The 12,157-nt window shown below is 41.0% G+C and overlaps 1 protein-coding gene across 8 annotated transcripts in view; it reads right to left on the bottom strand.

Moving 5' to 3' along the window:
• The window catches only part of MSI2 (musashi RNA binding protein 2), a 547,507-nt gene extending 540,126 nt beyond the window's left edge, over positions 1 to 7,381 (bottom strand). For all 8 annotated transcript variants that reach the window (XM_063457454.1, XM_063457455.1, XM_063457458.1 and 5 more), the window contains exons 1-5: positions 7,072 to 7,381; positions 6,666 to 6,706; positions 6,297 to 6,378; positions 5,333 to 5,417; positions 1,366 to 1,407 (exon numbers count right to left, since the gene is read on the bottom strand). In XM_063457454.1, coding sequence (XP_063313524.1) covers positions 1,366 to 1,407; positions 5,333 to 5,417; positions 6,297 to 6,378; positions 6,666 to 6,706; positions 7,072 to 7,133 — 312 coding nt within the window. In that variant the 5' untranslated portion in view covers positions 7,134 to 7,381. The remainder of the gene's footprint in view (positions 1 to 1,365; positions 1,408 to 5,332; positions 5,418 to 6,296; positions 6,379 to 6,665; positions 6,707 to 7,071) is intronic.
• Between the last annotated feature and the right edge of the window lie 4,776 nt (positions 7,382 to 12,157).

Raw genomic sequence — 12,157 nt, 5'->3', positions numbered from 1 at the left:
ATGAATCACACCTCTTTTATATTACAGCACAGTTAGATGTAAGATAGATGAGCAGCTTTTGTTTAACTAAGACTCATTATTTACTAATGGTGTGGTAGCTGTAATTTAACAAGGGGAGGTCCAATTCATGGCCACCATGCATCAGGCTGAGGGTCATGGTAGTAGTAGTCCAGTAAAAAGAGACTGCCAGAGAAGGAGCATTGTATTACAGTAACTATATATTACTTCATAATCGCACAAGGACCTTTTCACGGAGGCTCAACCTACTAATTTCATTCTTTGGTTTGTCAGATATGAACCATTTGCATTAACATGCCTTTCCTAAAAGTTCAGAGAACACAAAGACAATACATTATATTTGTTTTATTTGTTATCATCATATAAAAGCCAGAAAATCCAGATCCAACACCAACACTTCTGGAAGACAGGTGGAATGTGTTGGATGTATATTCCCCAGACAGTAATGTGTTCAACTGAAATTCACATAAAGCATACCTCCTTTCTGACTAGTCTCATATTCACAAGAGGGCTTAATTCCTGCTAGCCTCTTCCAATAAGCAATTTGTACGTTTTTTATACTCGAGTTGGAGGAAGTTAAAAAAAACACTTTGAAAATGGCAGCATAGCGAACACGTGCAATTATATCAAAGAGAAGGGGGTGCAATTTACATGATGGTGATAATTTCTCCTCAAATCAATGCATAAAAAAATACAACAAAGATCTCAACTGGATATAGTTATAACAATGTACCTGTGCATAGTAATAAAACCCATTGCTACATAAAGCAAATTTTACACAAACACAACATACATTCTGGCATTCGCTAAATATTCAATTTAAAACCTACATTAAAATAAGGAAGAATTCTACACAGCCTTATTTAACAATAAACAAGTCACGGAAAACCCCAATACAACGACCCATTCATCATTCTTTTATAAAAAGTCACATAACACCATCAGAGAATTTTTATCACATGGGAGCAAAGACTATATTAACACTATAGACTAGATAAGCGCAGATCTACAATTCAAACACATGGACACAGCACACACTGCCAAACTGCATTCCTCTTTTCATCCAAAAGGAAACAGTGACATTTCTCTTTAGGTTCCATGTAAAAAAAAAAAAAAAAATAAAAAAAAAAAAGGTTAACACTGGATCCAGCAAACAAACTGTTAAAGCAGAGCCTTACAATACAGCTCTCCTGTAGTTTCCCAGCCATATGCTGATACCCTTAAGACGCCATGCGCTTCAGCTTTAAAAGCTTTCATCTCCAATTCCCTGTTTCAAAAAAAAAATAACTGCTCGGTAACAATGACTCTCTGTGTGCTGAAAATCCTATTATTGATCCACCTACTTACCTTGGGCTGTGCTCTCCTGGGAAATGCAACTTTAGGGTCAATCTAAAGAGAAGGGGAGAAAACAAGAAAGAAGAAGAAAAAAAAATATCAGCGAATGGCTTTAATTATTTTTCGTGTATTAGCATACAGAGTAATGGCTCGTTTTTAAGGGAGACATTATTTATATTCACATTCTCGACTCAGCGGAAGTGTGCAGTGCAATGCTCTGCAGCTCTTTTTAAAGTCAGAGGGGTTATTCTCGTACGAGAGGACAACAAAGCTACAAAGCAAATGTGCTCCGTCTGTACCTTACAGAAATGACATTGATTTACTTTATTACAATGTATTGAAAAACTAGAACTCCCGAGCACACAAGAGACTGAATGATATCAGTATAACAAAGTACTTCTCTCTCGCTCAGCATGTTGAACAGATGTTTGGGCCCCATAGCTAAAAACCCAAAACTTATTTGCATGTATTTCATAATGCACCATACTGCAGAGGGATGTGCAAACAATCAGCAATAGGAACCGTCACCTAACAGACAATGATGCTCAAACTCAACCAGGGCTACAAGTCCCCGCAGCTCATCACCAAGTGACAGGCAGATTTCAAGAGAGAAACATGATTGTTTAATGTGTACACCATGGGCACCAGTACCTGCTTCAAAAAATAAATCCCTTCATCTGCTAAAAAGCAACATGCACTTTATTACAGTTCAGTAATAAATTGGTGGATTTTCCCCCAGAGGACTTGAAATAAGCAAATGTTATGGCTGGCATTAAACTAAGTGTAAGCCTCCAAAATGTTTCTGAGATAAACATACAAATCCAAGCAGCTCGAGTCTGAAATCTGTTATAATATATTTGATTATTTCATTCCACCCCTCCTTCCTTAGAAATCACAGTTATGTATTGCATTACCATCTAAGCTATGTAAAGTATATAAAATTGAAATCACATTTCCCTTGAAAAGTGGGGTGGAAGGACTTGCATGAAAGGTTTAGTAAAAATACTCAAATATATTTCTCTTACTTGGTTTAGCAATGCTATGTGTAAGACACATTATGTGTTTTATTATAACTCCGGCACAAATTCACAAACAGCTCTATTTATTTTATTATTTTTAATATATTCTGCATAAGAAAAATCTCCCTCTCCTCCCCCCTCCCCAACGTTTTTTATGTTTTGGTAAGTATGTAAAAATATGATATACCCGTTGGTTAATGTATACACGTATGAATGCATGCAATAGTAACATCACATAAAATCAACACATGGTAAGAAACACTAAGCCTGACGTTACCTTGGGGCATTGTAACAAGAGCTCCTATTCAGGTATAAAATACACCTGAAGGCTAAACAGCAAGTTATTTGGAGAAAATAAAAATAAAGGCATTTGGAAAGGAATTAGATATATTTTGGAAGAAATTTTAAAAAGCAGGCACTATCCAGCACACAGCTTCAGTTTGTCTCAAAATTAGAATATGAAATCTCTCCATTAAAGAAACGAAATTGACAGTCAATGGCAGACTGGAATAAACCGAGAGAAAAAAAATAGAGAAATACATGTTTCGGTACAGACAAATATTCTGCCATATGGATCAAATATCATTAAGGGGGTGAATACACGACCTTAGAAAGGAGCCATTATTCTTTTTTCAGACATTCCTTTTTTTAATCAAGTAAACAAAAAGACATTAAAACATTTCAATATCCTTTTCACAAGAGCGTTTACAAAAAAAACAGTGCTGAACCTTCAGAGGTGCACATCTAGAAAAGCAATGCAACAGGTGAGAATTTTCTACTTAGCAAGCTGAAACCCAAAGCTGTTGGCAGTCACATTGTACTGTGTAATTAAAGATAGGTACCTTTATTTAACCCTGCAAGTCCCAGAGAGTAATGAAATGTGCTGCTCACCCCTTATTGCACTAAATTTTTATTTCATTTTATTTATTTATTTTTTTTTAAAGGGCCAACATTATACAGTGGCAGAAAAGAGTTAAGCCCCTTTAACCCCTTAAGGACACATGACATGCGTGACATGTCATGATTCCCTTTTATTCCAGAAGTTTGGTCCTTAAGGGGTTAAGCTATTCAGAAGGATCCTTTAATATAATAAAATAAATATATATTTTTATTTTATGAGACCTGAGGACAGTGGTATGCACTTCTTACATGGGCAATCTCAATTTCCTCATTAAATGCACTTCTCGCAGAGGTCCCAAATGCCTTTCAATAATCAGATCAGCCTGCATTGAAATAACTCACCTCTTGCACCGCCTGCTACAATTACATACATTAACCATCTACCATGAAGAAAATAAGTTAGTCAGAGACAAAAACTCTACTTACTGTAGCTACAAAATCCTCTAGAAAAAAAAAAAAATGACTATGGTACTAGTGCTGAAGTATATGGGCCATTACCTAAAATCAAAGCTTTTAATGCAAGCGTAAACAAGTGCGGTGATCCCGTGTCAAAACCCAACCGAGCTGTTTCCTGCGCTGAATGTTGAAACATGAGTCAAAGGCTACATAAAGCTACATTAACAATCATTAGGAATGTGCTGATGTATAGCAACAAATCTACACAAATACGAACACAAGGTAAATGGCTTCTGTGGCCCACCATATCTCAAACAAGGAAATAGGTATCAAACCAAAATAGGTAGGTAGGCCACATATAGGGCAAAGATTAGATCTACTTGTAATGTATTTTAACCATAGACTTGGCCATTTTCTTTGCCACACAGGTTTCCCCAGCAGAGGAAAAAGGTCAATTATTTTGGGGGACTATAATGTGCTTCACCCAATCATGCATTCTTTTTAATAGTCACATAAAAATGATGTTATATTGATTAATCAGTAGCTGTCCAAACCTTAAACAAACATGTAAACAAATACTGGGACCCCAGTCCAAACAAATGTGCATCAAAGAAAAATGTATAATATAGTTAATATATATTTCTAGTTTAGCACAACACAAGCTGCAGTAGTGACAGTCACATACAGCCGATGAACTACAGTGATGTTTTTTAGGCTTTGTGCAATTATGTAGGTGCATACATATATCTATAGACAGCTAAGTGCATATGTGCAGACACACAAACACAAACAACAAGAAAAGCTATCCAACGAGTCTATAACATTCACGTGGAACACACAGTTGCTCTGATAATGCCATTGTGTAGAATGCTTTCCATCCTCATTCAGATTTGGGGCTGATTTCCAGCTTTCGAAATATACAGTTAATATCCTGACATTTAAAGGTTGGTTTAAAAAAATCCTCCATCTAATCAGTGTAATTAGCTCACCTTTCCCTCCTCATTAAACACGGCAGGAGCAATAGAGAGATATCTTTTGTCACTGTCCCTTTTTTGCTTTGTTAAAGTATAATTAAACTGGGTGATAGGGTGCAAAAAAGCAAAGTTTCTTTCTTTCTTTCTGTAAACATGAGAGTCTCCAAGTCAGATTCCCATAATACTAGAATCCTTTGTTAACTATATAAAAAAAAAAAGGCTTCACCATATTTTTGTCTGTACTTTGCATCCCCAAAAAACATTGACGAAATGGACAGAAAATTTGGAAATTTCAAACTGATGTTCTACAGGTATACAAGCCCCTTGTCTAATTAAGCCATCAAAAAAGCAATTACTGAAGTGTCAACTGCATTTAAAATCACCATTGCTTTAAGAGGTCAACATATAATGATTGCATCCCTTTTCCTTAGTATGCTTTCAGCATTAAAATGCATCACAAAAATATTAGTAGATAGTTAGAAAATATAAAATAATTGCCCTTATAAGAAATTCAAATTTGGAATTTGAGCCTTCATAAGTAAAATATTTTATTTTAAATTGGAACCAATATAAAATGTCTCTGTATCTTTAACTAAGCCTAAGCCTCTCACAGAAACAATATTACAGATTGACACATAATCAAAAGCAAAAAGAAAAATGAGGAGGGATAAAAAAAAGAGGACAACATACCGTCTTGGAATCTAATTCATGGTGGGGTTGAGCTAATACTTTATCTACACTTGCAGGATCTGCAAACGTAACGAAACCGAAGCCTCTGAAATGAGACAAAGAACAGGAAAAATGACGATGAGTGCTAAACATGGAGCACAAATCAACAGAAATTAATATAGATATATAAAAAGATATTAAAACACATTTACAAGTTTAAAAAAAAAAAACATTATCAGAAGCAGACATGCTGGGTATCCTCTTGTGTTTTCAAAGCAGCATTAAAGAGAGTGTTTGGCAGTGGAACAGAGAGAAACAGTTCTATTTTAAAAGACAAAAAAATATTACACAAACTGTTTCTCCCACATAAGTGTAAGACTTCTACCTGCATGATCAAAATATATAAAGAAATATATGATATAAACACATGCCACAATAATTTGCAAACATGCAATTATTTTATAAATACATTGGAAAGGATGGGAGCCAGAGAAGAACTTAACTAGTTTACCTAAAATGACACCACCAGAATTCTTGGAAATATAATATTTTAGAATCCTGATTGGAATTTAAAAATAAGAACCTTGCGAGAATCACACCACCACTGTGATTCCTAGATTGTTACTAGACAGATTTGCAAAAAGCATGGAATTGCTGTGCTGCTCGATTGGTACTTCCCAGTGGGATAAAAACACAGCTCCAAAATAATGTTAGAATAATAATAATAATAATAATAATAATAATATACTAGATGAGGAAAGGTAATTGATATGTGTGTGGTGTTTTTTTTTTTCCTTCTACAGATCACAGATTTGCAAACCAGGCAGAGGGGCTGTGAGACAGGGGGGTGTGACAACCGAAACGTATGGACCACATTTTTCCGTAAGACCACTTGCCCAGGCAGAAATACCAGAAAGCAGCCAAAGTTTTACCAAAATCCTAGCAAACGCGTATTTAAAAAAAAAAAAAAACAGAGGATGATTACCTGGATCGTTTAGTGGTGGGGTCCCTCATCACCATACATTCTCTGATTTCTCCAAATTTGCTAAAATAGTCTCTGAGGCTATCTGTGCACAAGCATAAAAAACAAGATGAGAAGGAGCAGGGGCTGTCAAAAAGGTACCACTACCCAGCCACCCCATCCCTCCATCCATCCCATGGATTTAAAGAGCCCCCAAATAACGATAGGGGTCGAATAGAGGACTCGGAAAGGAGAAATAAATAAATAAGGAGAGCGAGAAGTGGGAGGCAAAAAGCGTGTGCAGGGAGAGAGAGAGAGACAGAAAGGGGGGGAAGCTGGAGCCCTACAACAAAGAGCCATAAAGGAACCCAGTGGGAAGGAGAGCTGCCTTACCTGGGGAGGTCTGCCAGCTCAGGCCGCCGATAAACATTTTACTAGAAGAGGAGGAAAACACAACACAAGTGAGCACAGATGTCAGATCGGCCATTTTGACGTGTAACTTACAAAAGCTAAAGGGAGAGAGGGACAGAGATAGTGAGAAAGGGAGGCCCCTCTGTCTTACGGATCAAGACACACTAAAGGTGTAACTATAGCCATCAGGCAGGGTAAACAGTACTGGGGGGATGTGAAGCCCCCCCCTGCCCTCCACCATCTCTTCTTCTTGCTGTTCAGCCCCCTCTCTGCCCACCTTGGGCACTTGCCCCCCTGCAGAGAAGGGCAGGGTGCAGGGCATGCCCCCCTATCTGTCAGTGGGTGATGCACACAGGACACCACCATCCCACAGTCCCTTACAACTTACCCGGGGTCATGCTGAGAATCGGCCGGACTCCCAGAGGTGGCCTGGCTCCCATCTGCCTCCATAGTATCCCTTTCAAACAGTTATTTAGAATGTAGAATGTTGTGTTAGAATTGAGAGGAGGTGAGGGGGAGAGGTGACAGCCGAGCCGGGCAGGCAGTGCGGTGTGTGAGGGGAGAGGGCGGCCCGGCACACACATGCAGGCAGGCGGGCACTGGGCACTCTGAGTGGGGGAGACAGGCAGCAGCTGAGCCCGGAGCCGCTACGAGAATATTATTGAGCCGGGAAGGAGCTCGTCACACGTGGGATCAGCTCGGCATTGCCTCCTCCCGCCCCCCGACAGACCCTCCTCCTTCTCCTCTCCCCCCCGGGCTGGGGGAGGGCTGGCACGGGCTGGCGTCATGGCTCAATCCCGCTCCGCTCCTCCTCCACCTGCCCGCCGCTAACAATAACAAGAGCGCCCGGGACATTGCTCGCAGCTGGGGGTAGTGAAGGAGAGACAGCGGGCAGTCTATAGCCAGTGACAGGCAGGTGGTGGGGATCGAACCCGCGGTTAGGACATAGTGTGAGCGGATATCAGTCGGTGTAGCTATAGGTGAACTCACCTGGACAGGCAGGTAGTGGGTATCGAACCCGCGGTCAGGAAACAGTGCTAGCGGAGATCAGTCGGTATAGGTGAACTCACCTGGACAGGTGTGGTGGAGCCAGCATGGCACTGTAGAGGGGTGTTTGCATGTTTTGGGTCATTTCAAGGTTCACTGCTGCTTGGGGGCAGTGTCTGCAGTCTAGACTGACTGACTCTCAAATCCCATCCAGCAGTGGAGTCTAAGCTGAGCTTGATGGGAAGTTTGGTTTACAAAGAACTGGGGTGCAACACTGACCTAAAGAGAATCTCACTTTTTTTTTTTGTCTACAGTTATGATTTATCTCACCCCAGCAATTACTACTGAAGGGTTTACTGGATTAACCCCTTAAACCATGACGTGTGACATGTCATGATTTCCTTTTATTCCAGAAGTTTGGTCCTTAAGGGGTTAAAGTGTGAAGCCAGATAAATAGCAAACATTCTCCTCCAATTCTGTGTGTCCGACCAGGTGATCTTACTATGAAACTGCTCTTACATGCACATTGTCCATTTTGTCCATACACAAGGGATCATGGGAAATAATGTGCAGGGAATGCCAGTCTGTGCCACAACACTTTGAATTTTATAGAAACACAAACTCAAATAAAAAATAAAAAAAAAACACATGGGGCTTATTCACCAAACACTGAATTATTTTGAACTCTAAAATAAATTGCTATATTTAGGCTACGGCTTCCGCAATTTCAACCTAGCATTTAGTGAATAAACCGCTTTGTATGTAAAGATTAAATTATTTTGTTGCTAGCATTTTATAGTTTTTATGCCTACTTTAGCACAAATGCATGAATGAGCATTATCTTTTTTGACAAGTTTATTCACATAACTTTGTTATGTTGTGAATTAAAATCGTATTGGCAATATTTAGGCACAAATCGCTGATCTGAAAAACAATCTCCATCTCATCTGTAGACATAGCTTGGCTATTTTAGCCTCATTTTTGCAGTTTGAGTTTGTTACAAGTTTAGCAAACTCTTTGCCAGTTTCTTTCAGGATAGAAATTTAAGCCACTCTTTCAATACAGTTATCTTTGTGATGGGCTATGAAATGGTTAATAATTTTGAAGAGTGCTCTGGATAGTTTATTAAAAAAAACAACGCTTAACCAATTAGATATCTAGTCGCCAGACGTGGCAGTCCCTACAGAGAGGAGAGTCACATTCTTCCCTGCTCTCTGTGCAAGGATGCCAAATTACTTTTTTTTTTTTTCCTGGGACTGACACTCAGGGACACTTGATGCATATGACATCAGCACTTGGGCACATCAGCTCACGTGACAAGTCCATTGCTGGCATCATTTCCAATGAGTGTCTCTAAGCAGCTGTCAGTCTAAAATCTTGGAAGAAGACAACATGCCCATAGCCCTCCCACTGCCAAATAGGGAGATGACATAAATGTAGCCATGTGAGAAGAGTCAAAAACAATTTTGGAAAACACGTATGGAATAAAAGAAGTGGAATAAACTGTGAAGGAGGACACAGGGAAAACAGACGCATGGTGATTATAAAGAGAAGAAGAAAAACGGAAACAAAACTCCACCCAGAAGACCCCAATATGCTTAGAATTATAGATTTTATTATTTCCTTTTTAACCCTTTGACCACTGGCTTCATTTGTGTCAACAGGGAACACTGCCCTATCCCTAGTTCTTAATACCCATACCCCTATGGTGTTAATACCCCTACCCCTACAGTGTTAATACCCCTGTGCTGGGGTAGGGGTATTAAGGACTATGTGTGCTGGGATAGGGGTATTAACACTGTGTGTGTAGGGGTATTAAGGATTAGGGATAGGGGCATTAATGACATGGGGTAGGGCTACTAAGGGGTATGGGCATTAAGGGCTATAAGTGCCCCCAAGTCCTTCACTTACCTTTAGTGAGATGGGCTTTCCAAGTGTTCTTCAATAGCTTCATTAGAGCGGCGACCGGTCCAAGATGGCTACCGCATTTCTCGCGCTCAGCAGAGAATGCGGCATCTAGGTATTCTATATCTATGGGTATAAGGAAGGAGAAAAAGGTGGTGCCACAGAGATAATATATGAAATGAAATATAACCAAGTAGTAATATAGAAATAAACAACAATATATAATACAGAGAGAGAATAATAAAAATAATAATTATATATATATATATATATATATATATATATATATATATATATATATATATATATATATATACAGGGCCGCCACCAGAAATTTTGGGGCCCCTGACAAAGCACAAAGTCTGCCCCCCCCTGCCCAGCCGGCCTGCCTCCCCCCAATGAATGCAGTATGTGTGTTAGTGTAGTGGATGAAGAGTGTGTGTTAGTGTAGTGAATGCAGAGTGTGTGTTAGTGCAGTGGATACAGTGTGTATGTTAGTGCAGTGAATGCAGTGTGTGTTAGTGCAGTGAGTGTTAGTGCAGTGAATGCAGAGTGTGTGTCAGTGTAGTGAATGCAGTGTGTGTCAGTGCGGTGGATGAAGTGTGTGTCAGTGCGGTGGATGCAGTGTGTGTGTCAGTGCGGTGGATGCAGTGTGTGTGTGTTAGTGCAGTGAGTGTGTTAGTGCAGTGTGTGTTTGTGCAGTGAATGCAGAGTGTGTGTCAGTGTAATGAATGCAGTGTGTGTGTTAGTGTAGTGAATGAAGAGTGTGTGTTAGTGCAGTGAATGCAGTGCGTATGTGTCAGTGTAGTGAATGCAGTGTGTGTCAGTGCAGTGAATGCAGAGTGTGTCAGTGTAGTGAATGCAGAGTGTCAGTGTAGTGAATGCAGAGTGTCAGTGTAATGAATGCAGTGTGTGTCAGTGTAATGAATGCAGTGTGTGTCAGTGTAATGAATGCAGTGTGTGTCAGTGCAATGAAGGCAGAGTGTGTGTCAGTGTAGTGAATGCAGTGTGTGTGTGTCAGTGTAGTGAATGCAGTGTGTGTGTCAGTGTAGTGAATGCAGTGTGTGTGTCAGTGCAGTGGATGCAGTGTGTGTGTGTTAGTGCAGTGTGTGTCAGTGTAGTGAATGCAGTGTGTGTGTCAGTGTAGTGAATGCAGTGTGTGTCAGTGCAGTGGATGCAGTGTGTGTGTTAGTGCAGTGTGTGTCAGTGCAGTGGATGCAGTGTGAATGCAGTGTGAGTGCAGTGGATGCAGTGGGTGTGTCAGTGTAGTGAATGCAGTGTGAGTGCAGCGGATGCAGTGTGTGTCAGTGCAGCAGATGCAGTGTGTGTGTCAGTGCAGCAGATGCAGTGTGTGTGTCAGTGCAGCGGATGCAGTGTGTGTGTCAGTGCAGCGGATGCAGTGTGTGTGTCAGTGCAGCGGATGCAGTGTGTGTCAGTGCAGCGGATGCAGTGTGTGTGTCAGTGCAGCGGATGCAGTGTGTGTGTCAGTGCAGCGGATGCAGTGTGTGTGTCAGTGCAGCGGATGCAGTGTGTGTGTTAGTGCAGTGTGTGTCAGTGTAGTGAATGCAGTGTGAATGCAGTGTGAGTGCAGTGAATGCAGTGTGTGTGTGAGTGCAGTGTGTTAGTGCAGTGAGTGTCAGTGTAATGAATGCAGTGTGTGTATGTGTTTAGTAGTGTATGCATGTAAATGTAGTAATAGTAATTTAAATGTATTTTTGTTATTCCCCCCTCCCTGTTTCTTACCTGGTTCAGGGAGGGGGGAAGATCCTTTGATCCCTGGTGGTCCGGTCAGGTGGAATTGTGGGCCCCCCGGCTCCCTATACTTGCAGAGGGGGCCCAGCGGACTGCAGGAGCACTTTACAGCATTTCCTGCTCTCACTCCTGCGAGATGTGGTGTGCGCGCCGCGCGGAGCGTTGCCATGGCAACGCTCTAACGGCCGCCCGTCTCGCGGGAGTTAGAGCGAGTGAAATGCTGGAAAGTGCTTCTGCAGTCCGCTGGGCCCCCTCTGCAAGTATAGGGAGCCGGGGGGCCCGCGGCTGCACATATATATAGCGATGATCGCTATACATATGTGCAGAAAGTAATTGTGGGGCCCTGGACTGCCAAAGCAGTCCGGGCCCCCCAGGACCGCCGGGCCCATGACAACCGTCACGGTTGTCACCCCCTGATGGCGGCCCTGTATATATATATATAAAGAACAGTCCAAAAAGAGTCCAGTAAAACCTTTGGATGAGAGACCAATCACAGTTCTATCTGAGGTAGAGACGTCTATGGATTAGTGGGATTGAGGAGTTCGTGGGATCCGTATGAAAGAGAAAAGATAATCTAATAGTGCAATAAAACCCAAATATGTAGCCGCCGATAAAAAAGGCCAAATATGTAGCCGCCGATAAAAATATGGTCCTACTCACGTTTTTGAGAGCTAAAAACTAGCTCTAGTATAAACAGCGTACAGTAGTATACTCCCCACTTAAGGGATACATGAGGGAGTGTTGTAAGTAGGTATCTCATCAGATGGGGACCATATGTAAAATAAAAAACAACACTAGTGCCCACTGTGATAAAACCAGGAGAGTGTATA

Source organism: Pelobates fuscus, chromosome 1 (assembly GCF_036172605.1).
Source record: "Pelobates fuscus isolate aPelFus1 chromosome 1, aPelFus1.pri, whole genome shotgun sequence".
Lineage (NCBI taxonomy): Eukaryota > Metazoa > Chordata > Amphibia > Anura > Pelobatidae > Pelobates > Pelobates fuscus.
The sequence above is the reverse complement of the archived record's forward strand: the minus strand, read 5'-3'. Positions and strand labels throughout refer to the sequence as shown.